The sequence below is a fragment of the Cibotium barometz genome, chromosome 38 (genome assembly GCF_041138505.1).
Source record: "Cibotium barometz isolate CiBa-2024 chromosome 38, ASM4113850v1, whole genome shotgun sequence".
Lineage (NCBI taxonomy): Eukaryota > Viridiplantae > Streptophyta > Polypodiopsida > Cyatheales > Cibotiaceae > Cibotium > Cibotium barometz.
Window position 1 is genome coordinate 15473893 of NC_141083.1, and position 24839 is coordinate 15498731.

The following is a 24839-nucleotide window of genomic DNA, read 5'->3' on the forward strand; positions in this document are numbered from 1 at the left end:
GGAGGGAAGTTTTTTAATTTGTGGAGGGGATTTTTTTAACTTGAGAGAGAGAAAGGGATCGAGAGGTGGGCCAATGTGGGGGCAAATGTTATTTTGGCGCTTGAATAACGCTGTTAGAGTGCTGGTTGATAATGCACAAGGTTGCTGCAAGTGGGCGTTACTTGAGCGACCGACTACTCTTCTACTATGGGTAAGGCTCTCGAGTGTGGAGGGCCCTTTACATTAGAGGCGGCCCCTCTAGTCTAGCTGCTTATCGGGGCGGCCTCTCAGAGCACAAGCCATGTTTAGCTTCAAAATTAAAAGAAAACTTATGATTTTGAAGTTCCAAGTTTCATCAGTGCTTGTTCTCACGCTTCAGGTTCGGTAAGAAGACAACTGTAAAGCATAAGAGACAAAGCTATGAAAAGTGGAGTGCAGGTTCGATTCAGATGCACCAGGACAAGGGAGAAATGGACACACAAGCTTCTCCCACTGGTGGTATTTGAACTGTGACGGCTGGTTCAAATCCCACCAACGTGTTTTTTCAAAGGCGTGAGAACAGGCTCTTAGTAGTGTAAAGGCATTTTTTAAAAGGTGAAAAATAAATTTGCATTTCAGTTTTATGGAGGTTTTTCTTTAAACCTTATCTCGACCGCCTGTCTGTCCATAGTCTCGTCCTCGCCCTTCCATGGCGAGCTCCTGTCTACGCCAGGTAAGCGAAATATATGTCTTTCTCTCTCTAGGGTTTGCAAGCCTATGTGCAGGAAAGGCAAAGTCATTCCAATCTGAACTTGCAGGTTGCAGCTTCACCTGTGGGGGTGAAAGCCCTCTTTCTCCCTGCAAACCCTAGCGATCTCTGCAGAGCTCCTCGAGTCAAGGTACTTCTTACAAATGGATTTCTGGGGCCTGCGCTAAACCTGACAGCTAGCAGCCGGAGATCATTCATCAGAAAGCCCATGACCATCGTCGCAGAAGCTGTTGCCACCACTTCGGAAACCGAAGCAGAGGCAGAGGTGGAGACATCCTCAAAGGAGGCCACAATCGTGGAAGTCGAGCAGCCCGAGGCTTCTGCACGTTCCCCCAAGGTTAAGAAAACCAAGGGCTTGAAGAACATCATGGAGGTCAGTACCCCTTACTTCTGCTACAATATTTTATATGTTGTCAGTGGGGTTTTTGGGCTCAGTTGGGGTATGTGGTTCACATATTTAGAGCATCCATTCGGAGCCTGAGAGTTGCTGAGCCTTATGGTTTGAAGTTTGAACCGTTTTTACTGTGAATGGCTCAGTCAGTTTCTCAGGTGCAATTGGCTTCTTTAGAACGTACATGTGGGGCTTGGGTGTTTCAGTAGCTATTTAGTTTATGCCATTGTTCAGATGTTTTGTAAGGGTTTCCCAGGTTTTCCAGCTCAGTAATCCTTCAAGCAAGGTTTTTCCAGCTTAGTTACCTTGCATGAAGGTTTCTCAGCCTCCTGAATTTCTTGTTTAGATCAACCATGTCTGGTATTGGGGTTGCATCAATGGCATTAGTCATCAGATAGTGACCACGACAAGCTATTTGGCTTCCCAATCAGGATAGGGTCTTTAGGTGAGTGATTCTTCAGGAATAATTTATCAATGGCCTAATCACTTGTTGAGAGCATCAACATTGGGCTTTGAAGTTGTGTTATCAATCACCTCAGGAATTTTTGAAGTTCAGTTTTTGGGAGATGCTGTGCTCGAGATGTGACACATATCCTCTGACAGGAAGGGCTCAAGCTTTAACAGACTACCACAGTTTCTCGGATGCTGCCTTATTTGCAGGGATTTTGATTGATGGATGCATCAGATTCCTCCCCAACTCTCTTGGCTGTTAAGTCTGGAATAGTTCAGGCAGGGAAGCTTTCACAAATTTACTAGCCTCTCGGATCCAAGTCTTGAATATGTTAGCTAACATTATCCAATTTATGGGGAATGTATAGTCAAAATGTCCCTGTAAGCTCCCCCAACAACAGGCAGAGAGGTGTATGGGAGGCCCTGAAAATAGACTAAATCCCTTTTGGCGCTGGGTTACAACCAATGATTCACATATTTATGGCAAAGCTTATGACCAATGTAAGCTTATGGGTGGATGGCCGTCCATGTAAATCGGAATTCTCTAGTTGAGTTCATGGGGCACCTCCTTGAGATCTGCTGTTCATTAAGAGGCTGGACATTCATTTGAAATTAAAGTCTGATTTTGCTAGTTTCCTTCCTTTATTCTTGTCAATGGGGTGTGCCAGCTCCACATTTAATATGCCAAGTGAGAAATCCCAGAGCCACGACAGAATTGTTGTTAGTGCTGGCAGGCTTTTGACGGAGTGTGCCTATTTGCAGAGCAGGTGGGATTTGCGCTGTTAACAGCAACAAGTGTGATTCATTCTGGGAAATGTGGGCACATACTGCTTTCAAGTTTCAATGCATTTTTTGGGTGCAGGTGCTGCACAAAAGAGCTGTGGAAGCTGCTACTGAAGGAAAGAATATTCCTGACCTCAGAACTGGAGACATTGTTCAACTGAGAGTGGTAACGTGCTTGTTGAATTCATCATGTATCATATAGCGCCCAGCATGTGAGCATATGAGCATGTGATGCATCTCTCAGGGTGTTAAGAATGGCCATATGAGCATGTGATGCATGGTTCTTAAGGCTATCACTGTTCGTTTCCCATATTGCCAGGAAGTTCCTGAAAACAAGAAGAGGGTGTCACTGCTTCGAGGCATAGTCATTGCCAGGCATAATGCAGGTATTCACACAACGTTCAGGATCCGCAGAGTCATTGCGGGGGTGGGTGTAGAGATGGTCTTCCCATTGTAAGTAACTGTTACATTACAGCCTTGTTTTTGATCGTTGTCCAGTCTAATTTGGGTAGTTTGTCATGAGGTCTTTCCCCATACTGCAGGTACTCACCCAACATTAAAGAAATCAAAGTCGTGAATAGCAGGAAAGTGCGCCGGGCCAAGCTATACTACCTACGGGACAAGATTGCAAGGCTGTCTACTGTGTAAACCTTTTCCTGTATTAAAAAAAAAACTTGTTCATTCTTTATCGTATGTAAGGTCTTTAGTCGAATGTAATCTAGTGTGTGAAGTGCAAAAAGGTTCAGAGGCTTCTGAGCTGGGGCTGAGAGCTTATCAAGTGGCTTTGGTCTTTTTGATTGATCAAAGCTCTGCATATTCTGTCCCCCATTTTTTATTTTGGTCGTCGCAGCCAGGTTTGCTTGCGTTTCTCTTACCGTAATGATTTCAATTGTACTGCCACCAAAGGCAGACATTTTCTCTTACCGTAATGATTTCAGTTGTACTGCCACCAAAGGCAGACATTTTCAAACGTGTATGGTAATGATTCCAAGAACCTAGCACCGTTTGGTACAAATTGGTTGCTTCAGCTGTTTTCTAGAAATGTAGAGGTTCTTTAACTGAAATTACAAAGCTAGTTATATGATGAATGCTTGAGTTTTCCTCGTCATACATGGAAAGAGATGCGAGTCAAATACGTGAGTCAATACATGTGTGCCTTGAGAGGTGAACTAGAGATCCAAAAGAAGAAAATGTTGAAGAGCACGTGAAAACGCAATGCACGAGCAGTTGCCAAAGATGACATTGTGACCATTAAAAGTGGTTTGGATGATAGCTCTAAAGTTGTCAACATCATGGAGACATTGGGCGATCTTCCGTTTCAAACGAGCTTCTTCCAAGGAGAAGAAATCCATTGACTACGCAAACCTTCTAAAGAAACTCAAAGAGTATCCCAACCACGTGTTGCAGAGGGAGCGAATAAAACAAGTTCAAGTGCTTGTAGAGGGTGTAGGTTGAAATAGAGCTAGTACTTGAGTTGGTGGTTGAGCACGAATCATTAACCTTGCTTGAGAGTATCTCTGATCCCATTCAAGAGTCAATCATAGAACCAGTAAGGGATCATTAGAGTATGCCAAAAGTTGTAGTTGAACCCGTAATAAATGATTCTTAAGAAGCTATAAAACAGCCAGTTCTGGAGCCTTTGCGTCTAGAATCAATCTAACTAGATTTTGCATTGTTAGATGCAATGAAGGATGGACTTAGTGGGAGGTAAAAACTTGGTCTTTCACCACAATATTTTCTTCAATGTGAGGTGACTTCATTTCTCCGATGTGATAGGTGATGACTTCATTTTGACCCCATCATAGGCACCACCTCCTACGGAAGGATTAGTGCACATCCCTTGCATATTGGTAGATTGTAGACTCCCTCTGAGTGAGTATGAGCCAAATGAACATGAATATTGCATGCGAGGGACATATGAGGCCTCACATCCTTCTTATTCTCAGAAGATTGAGTCCCAATAAGTTCTCTTTTATAAGAAAATGCTCAACTTTAGAGAGACTTATGTGACTGGGAGCTTAAGAGCCTACACTTTCGAGCCTAAAGAGGAGGAGGATGAGCCATGCCACAAGGAGAGCTCTTCTTCTATACCCAAGACAAAAGGAGATTTAGGCAACAATATTAAGGTAGATTTAGGGCACTAGCAAGCCTAAGCAGGGAAGAAGAAGTAGGTCCACAAGCATCACCATGGCTTAACCTATAACCAGTCCATAGACACGAGAGTATTGTGGCCCATCGCTTTTCTCTTCTAGCATCAAGAAGCTGGTCGGCCAACAAGTACTGATATGGATATCATCATGACATGAGCATTCAAGGTTTATTAGCATATTGTATTAGTTGTGGAGAAGTTGAACTAATCAACAACTGGTTATTCTGGTTGATATGTGAATATTAAGCCCTACAAATAGGAAGCAATAGTTCAGTCATAGATCATCTGCTCCCCGCAATCACGGGGCAAGTCATAGTCCGTCATTAGGTAGTCTTTTTTGTCAAGAATTTAGTCAACTTTTGAAAGGTTAAAGGCCACGAAATTTTTACAACAATATATATTTTTTTGTACTATATTAATATATTGAAAATACAATTCATCTCGCTCTTCTCTTCGCTATCTATTCATTGCATTTGCACAAGTGTTCCTAATTAGTAGGCTTAGGGTTGGATCAAGTACATCAAGGCTTCTACGCATGTAGCATCAATGCCAGAGCATTCATGCTTAGCCATGTAAGTACTAAGTGCTCAGCCACATCAGAGCATTTAGTAAACTCAACCATCTAAGCATTAAGTTGTCCCAAGAAAGGTGTATAGATCCATAGAAGAATACAACTAAGGTAACAACATGCAAAGCAAGAGGAAAGCATTCCTTGGGAGTTGTGTGCTCAAAGGAGCATAAATTTGGCTCTCATATTAGTTCCAAAGGAGGTAGAGCATCAAACATGGTCATTCTTAGCAAGAGAACATAGGTACGTTAAGGAAAAGGGATTGTAGGCATGGGAACAAAGTGGAACAGATGCATAGTTTCTAGAACAAACTTGGAGTGGAATCAGAGGAATGACAGGGTTTTCAGCCCGTGTCAAAAATCAAGCAGTCAAAGCATAGAGTTAGTATCCAGGGAAGAAGGATGACAAGCTTCCAACCCATTATCAAGTTTAGTACTAGGGAATGTCACCTACACACACACACACACACACACACACACACACACGGACATGGTATATCTCATCTCGCTAATCTCTAGTTAGGGAGCAATCTTGGGGTATTTAGGGCCCTAGCAAGGTCAAGTAGGGAAGAAGAAGTAGATCCACAAGCATCACCATAGCTTAACCTATAACACACACACACACACACACACACACACACACACACACACGAGTACTTTGGCCATCGCTTTACTCTTCTAACATTAGGAAGCTGGCTAACAAGAGGTACTCAGATATAGGCATCATCATGGCATGAGCATTCAGGGTTTATTAGCATATTATATTAGTTGTGGACAAGCAAAACTTGACAATAGCTGGTTATTTTGGCTAACATGTGAATATAGAGTCTTATAAATAGCAAGAAATAGTTCAATCATAGATCATCTACTTCCCGCCATCATAGGGTAGATCATAGTCATTAGGCAATCTTTGGTCAAGAATTTAGTCCACTTTTAGAAGACCAAACTCCATGGAAGTTGTGTAGCAGTATACATATTTTTATACCATATCAATAAAAATACAATTTATCTCCTCTGCTGTCTATTCATTGTGTTTGCATTGGTATTCCTAATCAGTAGGCTTAGGGCTGGATCAAGTACATCAGGGCTTTCGTGCATGCAATAATAAACTTGAAAATAGGAAAGATTCATCCCATGGGTCAAGGAATTCTCAACAATGAGTCTAACACAACTTCTCAAACCATGGCCATTGATGCCTATAGAGCTTATAACAAAGATGTTAGATGGTCAAGATGAGGACAAAGAACACATCAATTCATATCTATAGAGCTTGTAACAAAGATGTTGGATGAGGACCAAGAACATGAGCCCCTCTCGTTGTTGACTCCAAGGATTAGATTCACGTTTTGGTAACCATGGAAACTCTTCCACATAAGCTTGGAAAAAGGTTTACATGATTAGATGGTTCCAAAATCACATCCTTGTTTGTGCTCGATGCATTTGAAATAGAACACTATCAGTGGAACTTTCTTGCCTTGAAAGACCATCTAGTTGCATGGCCCACCTTGGTTGACACCAGGGCTAGCCACAATGTGATATCTTGGGAGATGTGGATCTCATTAAGCCACCCACCCCTCGTACCATTCATAACCACCATTACCATGGTAAACAATTCCCAATCTATGACTATGGGCGACGATTGTTTTGAAGTTGAATTTTATATTGTGACCTCTATAGGTATAATGACAGAGAGCATCATCCTTGGGAGGGGATGGATTGCATCCACTGATGATGGTAAAAAAGAACAGCAACACTCAAGCTTCCCCTTGGTATTATTAACCATGAGCCTTATCTTTCTATATTAGATTGCTTTCCCTAATCCCACAACCCCAATCCTATCAGATTAGGCCCCTTATCTCAAGGATTACCATCAGGTACGTAGCATACTTCCCCTCTTAAGACATTTTGACTCTTGGAAATAAAGCAAAGGGAAACATAGCCACCTCAAACATTTGCCTCCAAAATCAGGTTTCATACTTGTCTAACAAAACCACATAGCTATGTTTCATACCTATTTATAACAAAACCACATAGCTAGGTTTCAAACTTGTTTATAACGAAACCACATAGCTAGGTATCCAAGAATTAGCTCAATTGAAGCTACTGTTCCTCTGTACTATCATGATGGAAACAAGAAAAACCATAACCTACTCCGGCTCTTGGAAATAAAGCAAGGGAAACATAGCCACCTGAAGCATCTGCCTCTGGAAAAACAGGTTTCATACCTCTTAAGACATTTTGATTCTTGGAAATAAAGCAAGGGAAACATAGCCACCTCAAACATTTGCCTATGAAATCAGGTTTCATACCTATATAGCGAAACCACATAGTTAGGTTTCATACCTGGTTACAACGAAACCACATAGTTAGGTTTCATACCTGGTTACAACGAAACCACATAGTTAGGTTTCATACCTATCTAACGAAACCACATAGCTAGGTTTCATACCTATTTATAATGAAACCACATAGCTAGGTATCCAGGAATTAGCTCAATTGAAGATGCTATTCCTCCAGACTATCATGGTGGAAACAAGAAAAAACAATAACCTACTCAGGCTCTTGAGGAATACAACAATCCCCCAACTCCTCAAGAAGTTGGAAAACCTGAAATCACAAGCTGAGACAACTATGTGCTAGCTACAACATAATACCCCGTACCTAGGGAATAGCTTCCCAACCTTCCCTAATCATAACATCTCAAACAACACAGCATTCCAGTGGTGGGTAACTCCCTTGTTGAATGCCTCCTATCAGAATAATACCGTGCAATATATCCTGAACATTCTAATGGGTAAATCCCTTGTTTAATGCCTCCTATCAGAATAAAACCGTGCTCTATCTTGAGCACTCATGATAGCATCCCGATGCATCAACTAGCTATCCTATCATAAATCTCTATAGCAGCATCAATCCAAATACCCCCACAGGTGCAAGTTGAAAATTGTACATTAGCATTCTTAGACTTTATAATTGAATTCTAGTGTAATTAGTATTAGTATTCAAATGCTATTTATACCATAGACAAAGCCAACCATAGGGATGTACCTCTCCCAACAATCAGATGGTCACATGGAGATGTATACATAAAGCATATCCTCCAAAACTTGATACACTCTCCTGTTTGCCCAACAAACCAAGGAAGATCAACAAATACTTCCCTATTCAAGAATTATATAACTATCAATTATCTTTGCACTCTCAAGATAAATAGCCTTAAAGAATACTCCTATTAGGATCATGCTCAATCTAGAACACCATTGATATAAGACATTGAGACTGCGTTCAAACCAAAACACCGTCGAGAAAGACCCTCTAGTGCAAGACAATATCTATCAATGCAAATCCATACAATGACTATAAACCTGTGCCCTATTCTAGGGTTAACTGCTCCTAGAGTTATGCCTTCAAGTTTTAAAGTCTCAAGGAAACCCGGGCTATTGAAACCCTCTAGTGCAAGTCAATACCTATCAATGCAAATCCATGCAATGACTATAAACCATCCACCCTTTTCTAGGGTTAGGATTAACTTCTCCTAGAGTTACACCTTCAAGTTCTAAAGTCCCAAAGGAAACCCTTTAGTGCAAGTCAATATCTGTCAATGTAAATCCATGCAATGACTATAAACCATCTACCCTTTTCTAGGGTTAACTGCTCCTAGAGTTATACCTACAAGGTCTAAAGTCTCAAGGAAACTTCTGTTATTGAAACTTGCACTAAACATAACCTAGTTGTAGGAGTCCTATGCTTAGCATCATCTACCCTTTTCTAGGGTTAACTGCTCCTAGAGTTATACCTACAAGGTCTAAAGTCTCAAGGAAACTTCTGTTATTGAAACTTGCACTAAACATAACCTAGTTGTAGGAGTCCTATGCTTAGCATCATCATAGGCAAATTTGACCAAATCATATAGTGGCAAATGCGTACATCATTAAACCAAAATATGATATGTACTCTTTGATGCTGCCTAAGAACAATTATAATGAGTAGAAACTAAACCAATTCTGACTAACTAAGAAAAATCATAATGAGTAGGAACTCAACCCACTCAATTCTGACTACCTGAAGTACCTAGAAACTTCAAGTTCTAGTCAACCACTGTGTCAAGGTAATCTAAATGCGAAACAATATCACAATACTATTTTAACCCCACCAGCCAACACTCTACCAAATAATCTTGGAAAACAAATCCAATACCTGATATTTGGATAGAGCTCATACCTCATAAACAAAGGCAAGTTAAACATGAGTTTTATCATCCAATAGTCATGAGTTCTGGATCACATCGGAGATTAAACATCTACCTCACCAAAAACTCATAAACCATACATGAAGTAAACCCTAGTGTCCCATAACACCAGGATATGCCCATATATGTTTTACAAATCCATCACTCACCAGTATGTGGACCACCTTGAATATTTAAATTGCTAGCTATATTTGGAACACAAACTTCATAAAAGAATAAATCGATCCGTAAAATCCATTGGAATACCATTAATGATATAATCTTTGAGTAGGGATCTTTGCAAAATATATACGTGCACTCAAAATCCGCTGGTTAATCCAATCTATTTCAAAGCACCACTTAGAAGAGGCAAAACATAATAGCTTCACCGTACCAGTGAGACAAAATAAAGAGTTCCACCACCCCACTCCTAGATCCAATCATAAATGCAATCAATCCACAAACATCACTCCAATCATGTGCAATCCCCAATCCATTTCCCCCCTCTTCCATGTAATTGATTCAAAATCAATGCATCTCACTTTTGGTCAACTAACACCTAAATAAAAATATGGGTACATCCAAAAATCCTATATGTAGCATATCCTAGCATCTCATACCACCAAGCTATACTCCATATAAGACCTCCTTTAGACCCATAAATCCAAGTTAGAGTGATCAATTCCTTCCTGGACCTTGTCTTGACACAACCAAACTCCTACCTGAATATCTTTAGGTTAGACCCCAATATATCTGCTAATATAACATTCCCTAAGACCCCCACATCAATATGCCAATACAACATTCCCTAAGATCCCCACATAAATCTTCCAATACAACATTCCCTAAGACCTCCTCCAATCATCAGACTACCACATTGATAATCTAGAGGAATAGTAGCTTCAGTTGAGTTGATTCCTAGATACCTAGCTATGTGGTCTCATATGAAACCTAATTTTTAAGGTAGATGTTTGAGGTGGCTGTGTTAAACAGGTATGAAACCTAATTTTGGAGGCATGTGTTTAAGGAGGCTATGTTTCCCTTGCTTTATTTCCTAGAGTGGAAATGTCTTAAGAGGGGAAGTATGTTACGTACCTAATGCTACTCCTCAAGATTAGTAGCCTAATTTGATAGGGTTAGAGGAGCCCTAGGATTAGGGAAAGCAAGCTGCTATATAGGCGACTAAGGCTCATGGTTAATAATACTAAGTATATTGGCTTTTTGATCGAACATTTGTAGCAGTAGTAGCCACTATATGTGTGGCGTGGCTTATTATTGTTTAGAGAGAGTCACTCTATGGTATGTGATGGACTAGGATTACCTTCGAGAAGGTAGTGAGCTAGCCTACATCCCTTCTATTTGGTACTAATTTGGTTGTTGTGTTTAGGGATATCTTGGTGGATCTTGGTGGATCTTGCAATTGGTATCAGAGAAATCCTAAACATAAAAGCAAGAATAAGGTTTGCATGTCTTTCTATTTCTTTTCAAGTTTGCATTGGACTTAGGTATTTCTTTCGATCCCACCACCATATCTATGTTTGAACTATAAGAAAGAAGTAGGTGTTTTTCAGTCCCACTGCCATATCTATGTTTGATCTACAAGAAGAAGTAGGTGTTTTTTCATGGTTTCTTGTGTGTGTGTGTGTGTGTGTGTGAGAGAGAGAGAGAGAGAGAGAGAGAGAGAGAGAGAGAGAGAGAGAGAGTAATAATGTATGCGTATGTGCAAAAGGAGGGGAAATTGTATTGGAAACCCTAAAATTTGAGTAACCCTAATTTCATTTTCTTCCTTTGCGAGTTTGTTGCAACATACATATGTGTAGTTGTGCATGGCTATAGGTGTGCTTTTTGCCTGAGATAGACCATAGGTCATATGTATAAAGGGACACCCAAGTTAGGGCACATGCATGGCCTTGTTTGGGCAAATTATAGTCGATCGATGGCCAGGTCTGTAGAGGTTGTATAACATTTGTACAATAGGGCAGAGTGGCCATGCACCCCTATTTTGTAATATCCCATGATCAATCCTAAGAATTTGTAACCCTAAGATTTGACCTTAATCCTCATTAAAAGACTTAGACTATCCTCCTCTTTATCTCGTCTCTATACCTCTTAGGGACTAAAACTCTTCTTTGTTTAGTAGGTCTAATCTTTCGACCTATAGCCCCCATCTCTAGACCCCTCTAGTTCTAGACCCTAAGCTTTGACCTTAATCCTCATTAAAAGACTTAGACTATCCTCCTCTTTATCTCGTCTCTATACCTCTTAGGGACTAAAACTCTTCTTTGTTTAGTAGGTCTAATCTTTAGACCTATAGCCCCCATCTCTAGACCCCTCTAGTTCTAGCCTTGCCCTATAGCCCCCATCTCTAGATCTCTCTTGCCTCTAGTTCTATTCTTGCCCTCACATCTAGACCCCTAACCCTCATCTAGATCCCCATCTTTTTAGACCCAATTCTAAATCCCCACCCCTTGGGCCACTCCTTGATTTTTAGACTTTATCCTTAGAAAATTTTTTCTAGACCCCTAGTTCATCATCTCAAGGCCCCAATGATCACCTTTTGCTTGCCTATAAATGTTAAGTTTTGAGCATGAATCTAGTGCTAGCTTATGCATACCTATGGTGTGTGAAGGTGTAAGAGACTCATAGTAGTGACAGTGTGTGAGTAGTGAAGATGATCTTAAACTAATTAGGTTGCAAAATTAATTAGCTTGCAACCTTGAGTTGATTGCATTACATTAGGGAATACCCTTTTACACCTATTTGCCATAACATCACATATGGAATAAACTTGACTCAACATCCACACACCCTACTTTTCTCATCTACTCCACATGCCCATACATACATGTGCCCAGACATGGTTAGTACCATATTTCCAACACCCCTTCTTAGTGCCTAAAACAGGTCTCATCCCAAGTGAGTATTGCACATAACATAGAGACATACATGGTTACGCCCCATTAGTGCCCACATGAGTCTCATCTCCTAAGGGTAGAGCATATAGACATGGTTACATGGTCACATAGCCTACATCATCAATGGATAGAGGTGACTTACAAAGACATCAACATAGACCTTGTTGCATGGCCTACATCATTAGTGGATATGCTCAACACATAGACATTGACATACATAAGAGAATGCATGGCCATGTTACATGACATAATATATGGGACATAGCATTGATATGGGCATAAACATGGACAACATCATAGCATGGGAGTAGGATCAAAGCGTGCCATCATAACATCATTGTGATACTATGCATGCATCATTGGGGTATGTACACATACCCATATAATTATTATACATGGTAGTTTCCTCTTCATCTCATGAGGCATGCAATTGGTATCCTCTTCATCATACGTAGTCATGATTGAGCAAAATGTAACCAAACTCAAATCTTATAAGCTATTTTCTTTTATTGTAGAGTAGAAGAGAGATAAAAAAGCAGGTAATATGAAGTAATGCAAGAAGGATAAGATTAAGAATTTGCTATTCTATGCTTAACCCAAATAGCTAGTAGAAATAAGCAAGATGTAATATTATGCAAAGAAGATGAGGAACATAGGTTAACAGTAGCAAAGAATGGAGAATGAAGTTGAGCTAATTGAGGCTGGGGTTTCTTGCTAAAGCCACTTACCATTGAATAGTACAAGAGCTTCAAACCAAGACTATGGGCACAAATTTGCGAGAAACCTGTGAAATTGCGAAGCTGAAAGCTCAACTTTTTTTGGCTACACCATGCCTGATGCAACTTTGATGCTGAAAGTCATTGAGTAGCCTCCTTATGAGATGGATAAAAATCTCCAAAGAGCATTAGATTTAATTTGCACCAAAGAAAGATTTTGCTTTAATAGTAGCATGACTTGTGTGCTCCTCTCGTGCATAATTTTGTAAGAGGTACACTAATCCTTTCAAGTGGATGATGAATGTAGACAAAACCATACAAGCACTGAATGCGTGCATCTGTGACCCAAATCATTGCTCTATTACGCACATTGTAGATGGGTTGGAAAAACCATGAGACATCCATGTCTAGATATGAATACTCGTGGGATAGGTTTACCAATGCCACCAACCCACCATAATGGTAATACTAGACCCACACCCATGCCAAGACAAGGATACACATGGGGAATGTATAGGGTACTCGATGTACCACCACCTAGCCTGCTACCACAACTACCTTTCACCAAAGATTAACCCACTCAATCAAGTTTTGGTCGAAGAGCTACTAGAAGAAAGCAATGCTATGGCCAAAGTTGTTCTTCAAGGTGCTCATATAAGTCACGCCCTTTAATTCCATAGTGTCGCTCTTTCCAGAGGCTTAAAGTGTAGATCCCCCCCCCCCCCCCCCCCCCCGAAGCCTACCATATGTACCATATCCTATCAAAGTGCATATGCCAAAATGGGGGGAGTTAATACCAATGGCACGGGAATGCACATTATGGGAGAATGTGGATGTTTCAATAAATCTTGCAAATATGAAACTACAAGGTTTGCTTGAGATCTATTTAGTCACATACATGATTGCATGCAACTATAGGAGGTGGAAGAGGGAGCAGCTCTAGTAGAAACATGAGGTGGGTTTTAAGATAGAGACAGATGAAGCCTGGCCCAAGATTGAAGACTTCAGCATTCAACCAAAATGGCAAAAGGAGTTCGTCACCATCCTAGAATATGGAAGCATATACATGTGGTCATCACATCAACACAACGGGTGAAGGTTCACCCCAGTAACATTTGTAGAGGGACTCCTATGCTTGCTTCGATTTTCCAATGTTTGAGCTAGCAAGGTTTGATTACATAGAGAGTCATAGAGAGAGGGAGAGAACATGTACACTTCACAAAACTAGCCTATGAGCCATCTCTAGTCTTAACCACAGCTGCTCCAGAATTAGCAGTAGTAACAAATCAACAGACTAATTTGTTAAGGATGGTAGCTGAAATAGGTAGGAGTTGTCAAGGGAACCGGGGACTACTTAAACTCATGTCCCAAAGCAAGCCTATGAACCACCTCCAATCTTAACCACAACTACCCTAGTTGATTTGTTTACGGATGGTGGTGGGTAGAGTTGAATTAGGCAGGGGGTGGCAAGGGAATCGGGGACTACTCAAACTAATGCCCCAAGGCAAAATCCCATGAAATAGGTAGAGTTGAAATAGATAGGGGGTGGCAAGGGAATTGGGGACTACGCAAACTAATTCCCCAAGGCAAAAGCCCATGAAGCTGTATCATTGATCCTTCATTAGCTAACTGTGCCTTTTCACTAGCCAAAGTCACTTCAACTGCCCTAAAGAAGGGCGCTCTCTTTTGTGTCTATTGGCACCATTCACATTTTCTTTTATTTTCACTTAATACCTAACCATTCCTTAGGTATTTTTAATTTGAAATCCCTTGAACCTTATTGATATGTAAACCTTTTACATATAAATTAACTTTCCTAGTCTTACCTTTTAGTGTTTCCTGTCACTCTCATAACATTTATTCCCCCTTGAAAGAAAAGTTTTTGTGCACTCAAAAGCAAACTCAAGAAACTTGTTACCTTTTCTTCTATGTAGCCACTCTTTCCCAAGTTGATTCTTCTTCTGGTCTATCTTTCCACTTTACTAAACATTCTTTAAACACAGAATGCCTAGTTTTCTTTTCTCGGTATTCGAGAATCTTTTTAGGCTCATGTGAAAGAATAGGTGGTTCTATAAAATAAACTATAACTTCTTTTCCAATGACGTCATTGTTTCCCATCTTGCGTTTAATTTTACTAACATGAAACATAGAATCTACTCTAGAACCTTCAGGTAAACCTACCTCGTAAGCTACACTTCCATTTTTTAAAAGTGTTATATGAGGACCACAATACCTTGGACTTAACTTTGAAACTTTTCCACTTTTTAAAGCTTATGACTTTTTAGAAACTTTTAAATAGCCTAAATCACCTTCCTTAAAATTAATTGGTCTTCTTTTACCTTTCTCATAACTAATAGAATGATCTTGCACTCTTTTAACTTTGCTTCTTACAATGTTGAGCATGTCTTGCATGTCTTGGAGAAAGTCTTTTACACTCTATGGTTTATCTTTTTGTAACCCAACTGCTATGGGTGCTCTAGGTTGAAATCCATACATTAGCATGAATGGACTAAAACCTGTAGCAAAATGTTTAGCACTATTACAAGCAAATTCTAATAATGGATGATACTCATCCCACAATTGTTTTGCTTATGATTAATATATGCTCAAAGCATATCTTCTACGACTTGGTTAACCCTTTACATCTATCCATCGCTTTATGGATGTTCATATGTACTCATACTAAGTTTGGTGTCTAATTTTTTAAACACTTCTTTCCAAAAATGGCTTGTAAACTTTGTATCTCGGTTGCTTACTATATCTGCTGGCAATCCATACAATTTGTATAGATGATGGATAAACATTCTAGCCAATTCTGGTGTTTTTACTTCTTTTTTAGTTGGTATAAATTGTACCAACTTGGTTAACATATCCACTACTACCCACACTAAACCATACCCTCTACTTGTTTGGGGTAGTCCCACTATGAAATCCATAAAAATACTTTCCCACTTATCCCTAGGTATTTGTAGTGATTGTAATATTCCGCCTACTTTTAGGCGCTCACCTTTATTGAATTGGCACTTAGGGAACTTTATAATATAATTCTAGAGGTCCTTCTTTAAACCTTCCCAATAAAACTGTCTTTTAACAAGTGCATAGGTCTTAGAAATTTCCAGCTGCCCCACAGTTGGATTGTCATGACATTCTAGTAAAATATTCTCATGAATATTTTCTTCTTTAGGTATATAAATGTGACCTTTATATAATAAGTATCCATTATCGAATGGAAAATTTTTCCAACGATCTTTTTCACTTATTACTTTAACTAATTTCTTTAAACCACTATCTTTTTTATAGCTGCATTTTCTTTACTCTCTATTTGAGAGTTATATTTTTTAATCAAGTAATTCCAAACTACTTGATAGCTAGGGTCATTAGCACATTTTCCTTTTAAGTGAGCCAACAACTCACTTTCTAGTTGAGTAAAACTCAACTCATTTATCATGGGTGCTCGACTTAGAGCATTTGCCAACATGAAATTAAATTTTCCTTTTCTATATCAGATTTGAAAATCAAACTCTTGTAGGATTTCAGCCCATCTAGCCTTCCTACCTCTTAACTCCTTTTGAGTATTTAACCATTTAAGACTTTCATGGTCAAAAAATAATTCAAAATTGGCACCGTACAAATAATGCTGCTATTTTTTAAGAGCATGCGCAATTGCAAATAGTTCTTTTTCATAAGTTGAATAGATACTTTGAGCTTTGTTCAAGTTTTTACTTTCAAATGCAACTGGTATTCCCTTCTGTAATAATACTACTCCTACAACAAAATTATAAGCATATGTTTTCCAATACAAATGGTTCATTTGGATCCACTATTTGAAAAATAGGAGCAGTAGGCTATTACTACTTTCAATTTTTCAAAACTAGTTTGTTGGTCATGAGTCCACAACTAAATTGTTTTCCTTTCTCTTTAAGTTGATTCATCATTTAAATAACTATCTTAGCATAATTCCTTCTAAACTTTTGATAGAACTCCTGCAAGTCATAAAAAGGTTTGTAATTCATCTATATTAAATGACGCCTTCCATCTCAATATAGCTTCAACTTATACGAATCCCTTCCTTGAACATTGTGTCCAAGATATTGCACTTCTTTTTTGAAGAAGTCACATTTAGATTTTTTAGAAAATAACTTGTTTTTCTTAAATAATTGAAGTACTTTTCTAAGGTGCCCAATATGTTCTTGTTCATTTTGACTAAAGAGTAGTATATCATCAATAAAAACCACCATAAATTTTCCTAAAGAAGGTTGAAGTGTAGTGTTCATCATGGTCATAAAGTAGCGTGAGAATAAGTTAATTCAAAAGGCATAACTAAAAACTCATAGTGCCCAAAAGATGTCCAAAATGATGTTTTTGGCACATCTTTTATTCTAATTCTTACTTGATGATATCCAAACCTTACATCTATCTTACTAAAATATTTAGTAGCTTTGAGTTGATCAAACAACTCATCTATCCTAAGAATAGGAAATTTAAATTTTATTGTGATTGCATTCAATCTAAGATAATCTATGCACAAGCGCATAGATCCATCTTTTTCTTCACCAAAAATATTGGTGAAGCCCAAGGAGACTTACTTGGCCTAATAAAGCCTCATTCTAAATATTCAATCAATTGTTTTTCAACTTCTTTTCTTTGAATCAAGCTTACTCTATTAGGTGGATTACTAATTACCTTTGAATCCTTTAAAACTTCTATGGGATGATTTATCCCTCTATCTGGAGGTAAACCTTTTGGTAATGTTTTTGAAAAAATATCTTCAAATTCTTCTAATAAATTGTTCAAAGAAGAATTATCTACTTCACAAATACTTGAATCAAACTTTTCACAATGGTTTTTAAATTGAGGCATTGCATACACAAAAACATTTGCTCTATTTCATTAACTTGATGAAGCTTTTGGAGCTCAATATTACATATCAAAGGAGAAGATGGTACATTGTGCTCTCCTTGTAATGTATTAAATTTTCCTTTATGCTCAAATGTTAGTTTATTATGCAAGTAGCTTCTTGAAAGTATTTTTCCCAATGAAAATAACCATTCTATCCACCAAAGAATTACATTTACGATCGACAAACGCATCACTTATTAAAAATCCGAGAGTGCTTCATATTCTTGAATCTTTATCCCAAGTTGGTTTACCATAGTATCCCACTCATCTTTATCATAGCCATTGGCTTATGATACTATATACTTATGAGAACTTGGGAGTTGAGGCAACTTAAGTTTCTTAACCAAGTTGTAAATCTAAAAAGTTGTGTGTGGCTGTATCATCTATGAGGATTCTAATTTTTTAATCCTTAAATTTTTCATGCACTCAAACCAAATCATGTGGTCCAAATGATGGTTCCCACATAGATTTTGCCACCATACAATAATGATTTTCATCAGAATGACAAACCTCGACCAATTTATATTTAGGAGAATCCTTAAGTGTCAACACTTGAATAGTGTGCATTGTTCTTCCTTTAGGTTTATCATGGGCCATTCCCAGTAAGTTCTTGTCCTTGGGACTTAGGACAATTCTTTTTATCATGTGCTGGCTCAAGACAAGAGAAACAAAGTTTTCTTTAATCGCTCTCTCAAAGTCTTGCTTTTTTAGAAACTTACTATCTAGGATTGGATTTTTGCTTTTTTGAAGGTTCTTCCTTTTTAAAGAAAAACTCTTTCTTTTTAAAGAGTTAAAATTTTCTCCATGAGATTTATATGATTTTTTTTTCTTTTTCTTACGATTACCATTACCCATGGTATTGTCAAATGTTTTTGCAAATTTTATAGTCTCATCTAAGTTTTTTGGGTCTTTAGAGGGAACTTCCTTCTTGTCCCTTTTCAAGCCTCTAATGAAGCCTCTTACTTTTTGAAATTTATCTTTTGTTTCATAAAACAATTACCCCACTCCTCCCAATTTCAATCTTCTTCATTTTTTGAAAGATATTCCTTTAAGAATAATTCCTTGAATGAATCCCAAGAATCGGGTACTTGCCTAGCTTTTGCTAAATGATCCACCACTTATAAGCTTTGCCTTATAGGCTAACTTCAATGGGGCAGTTATGTTTAGGCACATTTCTTAAAAGATGCAAATCTTGCCATTTTTGTAGAAAAATTGGGGTACATCTTTATTTCTCTCCTTCTCTTCTTCACTAAAAGTGGGTGCCTTTAAATCTATGAATACCATACCCTGGTCTCTGGTTTTGGGACCGCCTTCAATTATGGTTTCATTTAACCATTTTTTAAGAATCTTTTCCCTTCCCTCACCAATGTTACTTTCAGATATTTCTTTTAATCCCAATCCCTCCCATCCCATCAAGGAGCTGACAAGAACCATCATTTTCTTAAGTTTGTTTTCTATATTAGAGAATTTTTTCTTCATCTCCTTCATTTCCATATCCTCATAATCATCAAAGTCTATCTCTATATCTTGCACATCTATTTCATTTGGTTTTGTAATATCCTCTTCCATGTGGAAAGAGGACATTTGGTTTTCCCCATTTTCAACATTTTCATTCTCCCCACCTTTTACTTTAGCATAGAAAATTTCTTACAAAGCAAAAACAAAAAGCGTCACAACAACCATACTTGGTTGGGTAATTATGAATTGTCCCTAATGATGTGAAGAATAATTCTATTGTTTCCACCTTGTTTTTATATTTGCTTGAATGACCCTTCATGGTTATCTCGTACTCCACTTGCTCTATGTAGAACTCCAAAGTATGCCGAATTTATTAGGCAAGAGGTATTTTGTATGGAGAAGATTTGAGAAATATAGGGACTAGCTTATGGAAATGAATAGAAAAGAGATTAAGGTGTAGAGATTAATGGATATAAGAATAATTAGAGTTAACAATGATTGGCTCAATGGAAACATGGAAGAGAAAGAAGTTGGCTTTGATACCAATGTAATGCTTCTTGCATTATAAGCTTGAGGACTTGGAAGACTAGTGCTTTGATTCTCCACCCAACCATATCCCAAATGGACCCTAAGCTTAAGGTTAGATAGACCCTAATGGTGCATGACCTTCGAGCTTCATTCCCTTGACCCTTCATTGGCTAATTGTGCCTTTTCACTAGAGCCAATGTCACTTCAACTACCCAAAAGAAGGGCACCCTCTTTTGTGTCTGTTGGACTTCCACACTGAACATCATTCACCTTTACTTTCACTCAATATGCATATTAACCACATTCCTTAGGTATTTCCAATTTGAAATCCTCTGAACCTTATTTATATGTAAACCTTTTACATATAAATTAACTTTCCTAGTCTTACCTTTTAGTGTTTTCTGTTAGTCTCATAACAATGTAGGTACCCCATTGTGTGATGAAAGATGTCTTGGAGTGGTCGTCCGAGTGGATGGTCCACTAAGCTCGTCCATAATAAAGCTATACAGGGCATGCCTGGCAACATCCTCTAAAACCTAATCCATGAGCGGGAGTGAAAATCTTCCATTGGGGAGATAATTTGGGTATCTTCCATTGGGGAGATAATTTGGGTATCTTCCATCTTTTCTAGCTCAACCTTGACAACCTCTGCATACTTCGAGTTGCACTTGTAGGCCTACCCACAAAACATCCTTATAAGATTGGAAGAAGGCGGCGGCTTGCTCAAGGAGGGTGGGTGATCCCAAAACCAAGAGGCTAGCAGGATGGGACAAGGCTCCTCTATAGTGCTGAGATTGAATTCCTAGATGGGATCTTGGCAAGAGGAAATGCTATTGTAGAGAAGGGTGGGGTTGTGAGCCGGCTGGTGGTAAATTGGGAAGGTGCTATAAAGGTCTTCCGTCACTTAGGACACTCATCCCACGGGAAAAGTGGTGCTTCCACATAGACACCTGTGGTGGTCTCCTTGGGAAGGTGCTATAGTGGTCTCATGTCTAGGACTTAGTACACTCCCCCACAGAAAAGGTTGGTGCTTCCATAGATACCTGTGGTGGTTCACTCTGCTACTAGGTGAGTGGGGGAAGTGGTCCGGTTTGTGGTTGGGTGCTTGTCAACCTTGTGGGAGAAGTATTTGACCATCTTGCACCCTTTGTGGGGTGACCCGTGTGATGGGTTCTCCTAGCCCTACAGCCTCATCGTGTTTGGAGGAAGGGTTGGTGGAGTCACTGATGTCCACCGTGTAGGATGTCAGGCTTTCCGGCTGCTTAGAGCCAGTCGAGTAGTTCCGAGTCATCACCATGGGGAACAAGGCCTTCTCCCTACAAGAGGTGATCTTATGAGAGTTGGAAGACAAAGTGGGGGTTACCGTGGCACCATAGATCCCTTGTTCCATACCTTCCTCCAATTTTAGTTCATGTGGACCATGCTCTTGAGGAATCCATAATCGATCAGAACACTAGTCATGTAGGGGACACTTGTAGTTCTAAGCCTGGTTTGGAATGTGGGGGTGGGTGTTGGTGGACACAAAGGGGTGGTTGTGTTCCTCAATAGCAACAATATTTTCCCTTTCCACCTCACCACCTATCCACAACAACCTCTCTAGTTCTCCTCCTCCATCAACAGTAACTCACGGGACCTCCTTGCTATCCTTGCCACTCATTCTACTATGGTGACCACCGCCATCCCTGTAGTCACCCCTACCTTCGCCTCTAGAGGCCATCCTTGCCTACACCTATTCTGGGTTCTCCACACGAGGTGACTTTCGGTGTAGATTGTCAAGAGGAGGAAACTGAGCATGCATCGATGAGCTTACAGATTCCCCATTTTCCTATAGTGCACCAAACATCGCGGTGGGAGATTTTCCTTGCCTATGGTTTCCTGACCCTCCATAGTAGCAATCTTTACCTCATTACCATCAAGCTCATCATATAGTTTGAGGTCTGGACAACCTCTCAAAACTGATCTCTACATCTACTCCACCTACCTCTGACCAACTACATTTTGGAGCTCTCTAGCCGTCACCAAAGAGATCGCACTCACTAGGTTGTGGTCTTTAGACTCAGGTGTCCACATTGGAGCAGCACCTGTAGGAAGCAAAGTCAAGGCTCACCCACATCCACTCTATATCTTCCCATAGCACCGAGGAGGTGGTGGCATTACTATATGATCTGGTGGAGTAGAAAACTTGGGAGTTGGCCTCTTTTACAGGCCCAAGAAACCAACCTGGATACCCTCCGCCCGAGAGTCCCTCTGCCCTCTCCAGCTCCTCCTTCTCTCTGGTCCTCCGACTTCTTCATCTACTAGAGTACCTAGTACTACATTTGGTAGCACTTAGAAACTACACTATTATGAAGAACATTTTCAGTTTTATGCTCTCATTGTATATACCATCTTTTTATGATGATAGCACTTTAATTTTTCACCATCTTTCATAATGCAAACAGTGCATAATGTATCTTTCATAATGTAAACAACACATAATGCATCTTTCATAGTGTAAACAATGCATAATGCAACTTTCAAAGTGTAAACAACGCATAATGCATCTTTCATAGTGTAAACAGTGTGCATAATGCATCTTTCATAATGTAAATAGCACATAATGCATCTTTCATAGTGTAAACAGCGTGCATAATGCATCTTTCATAATGTAAACAACATGCATAATGCATCTTTCATAATGTAAATAGCGCATGATGCATCTTTCATAATGTAACCAGTGCATAATGCATCTTTCACATAGTGTAAACAATGCATAATGCATCTTTCACATAGTGTAAACAGTGCATAATGCATCTTTCATAGTGTAAACAACGCATAATGCATCTTTCATAGTGTAAACAGTGTGCATAATGCATCTTTCATGATGTAAACAACGTGCATAATGCATCTTTCATAATGTAAACAGTGGGCATAATGCATCTTTCATAATGTAAACAACGGGCATAATGCATCTTTCATAATGTAAATAGTGCATAATGCATCTTTCATAATGTAACCAATGTATAATGCATCTTTCATAGTGTAAACAGTGCATAATGCATAATGCATCTTTTCATGTATCTGCACATATGTAATCATCTTGATTGCAAAATATTTCTCATCTTCCTCATCGAGGATGGTGAGCACTCTAGTGGTGGGCAACTTAGCCGCCAAGGGTGCCTACACTAGACAGACCACCATAACAGTGTCACACCACACCATCGTAATAGTGTCACACCACCACACCATAACAACATCACACTGCCATAATGGGTCAACCTAAAGTACATCCTGGAGCATTTGGTGGACCACCTAGAAGCAAAGGCGCACTAAACGAATAGAAGAGCGCAAATGCACCGACACAATGGGTCAACCTAGAGTACATCCTGGAGCATTTGGTGGACCACCTAGAAGCAAAGGTGCACCACCAAACGGATAGAAGAGCGTGCGTGCACACCAGCATTGAAGGCACCACACTGACACTCCAATGGGCATCTTCCAAAGATAGTAGATTCTACTAGAGGCTATCACTTCGAGGGCATCTTATAGGTGATGCCACCTACTCCACCGACTCCATCACATCTTCCAAGAATGTTTATATGATTCGGATCATCCTTCACCTTCCATGCTACATCGTTGTTGATACTCCATTATAGCTTGAACCTTGGGCTGTAGTCACTTGTCATCACCTTGAGTTGTGTGTTGTCCTCTTCATTGTGGCCTCTACTGAGTGTGCACGGTACAATGAAGGACATGTAACATTTTTTTGTAGTGCAAGTGTCGTCTAGCTTCTTGTTCATCTTGCAATCTTGTCACTTGTGTTGTGTTCCGCTCCATATTGTCTATTGGTACATGTGCTGTGTGTCGTGCTGTGAGAATCAAGGACTCTGTACATACTATCCAAAGAAGAACCATCACTTAGTGTGCCGAGCAACCAAACTTGCTTTAAAACTATGGTTCGGATTCACGATGGTTTAGATGAAAGAACTGTAGATTCAAGCTCAACTTAGCCCACTCTTAACAATCGATGTTTAGACCATCACAGATAAACAATCATGCTTACAAGAAGATGATGACAAGGATTAATGAACATTGAACTATGTTACCTCTGAATGAATCTTCTTTTGTATAATAGATTACGCTTTGTGCTTATAATAGTTACATCAGTTAGGATACGAAAAGATATAGTACCCATTCAATTATGGCTATTGATATCCAAAGATAAGTTAAAAATGCTACGACTAACATAACTAAAGTATAACTACTAAGGTAACTAAAGTATAAAGTGAAGTATAACTATTAAGGGTAATTTCCTAAACTAACTCCTGGCGCACTTGGTGGGTTCTTCGATCCACAGACAAAAGTTGGACCCATTGAGATATGAGATAGAAATTATGGGTAAGAAATAATATATCTAGATGCTAAAATTTCTTGATATGATATGCTTATATAACCCAATTGGATATGTCATCTAGATGCCTGATTTGTGCTTGATATGATATGCTTATATAACCCAATTGGATATGTCATCTAGATGCCTGATTTGTGCTTCTATAACATGTGCATTCGGATAAATTGTTGAATACATTTAACACCACTTCTAGAGATAAGCTTTGAATGCCTCTAGCTCGAGATTCCTCTTGCCATAGTATCAGGAAACTACATCATGGCTTTGTGTAGGGGTCCACTAGGAGATGGAGAAAAAATAGGATGACATCTTGATCCAGATGACTTTGTAACAAGAGGAAATTGGTTTAGGGACAAAACATCTTTATTGAAGTGCTGAGCAATGCCCTTGACGGTATTCAAGTTTGGTGATAAATCTAGATTATGATGCTGACCCAGAATCTCAATAGAGTGTTGTATAAAAGTGCCCCTGACCATATTTGAGTTTGGTGATAAATCTAAATTATGCTGACCCAGAATCTCAATAGAGTGTTGGATAAAAGTGCATTGTCTCTCCATTTCTCTTTCCACCAATACTTTCATAAAATTGAGCATAATTTTTTAAATTTCTTTATCAATACATCTACACAATCTTTGTAATGC

At 39.2% G+C, this 24839-nt stretch overlaps 1 protein-coding gene and 1 long non-coding RNA gene across 2 annotated transcripts; both read left to right on the plus strand.

Annotated features, from left to right (window-relative positions):
* Positions 1-543: 543 nt before the first annotated feature.
* LOC147616385 (large ribosomal subunit protein bL19c-like) lies at positions 544-3035 on the plus strand. Its single transcript, XM_086777453.1, has 5 exons — positions 544-691; positions 777-1100; positions 2431-2517; positions 2671-2804; positions 2894-3035. Exons 1-5 carry the CDS (start codon positions 668-670, stop codon positions 2997-2999), a joined length of 675 nt encoding a protein of 224 aa, XP_086633579.1. The 5' UTR covers positions 544-667; the 3' UTR covers positions 3000-3035.
* A 92-nt stretch (positions 3036-3127) lies between these two features.
* LOC147616386 (uncharacterized) lies at positions 3128-3366 on the plus strand. Its single transcript, XR_015262489.1, has 2 exons — positions 3128-3257; positions 3307-3366. It is a non-coding gene; the product is annotated as an uncharacterized LOC147616386 (long non-coding RNA).
* The last annotated feature ends 21473 nt before the right edge of the window (positions 3367-24839 follow it).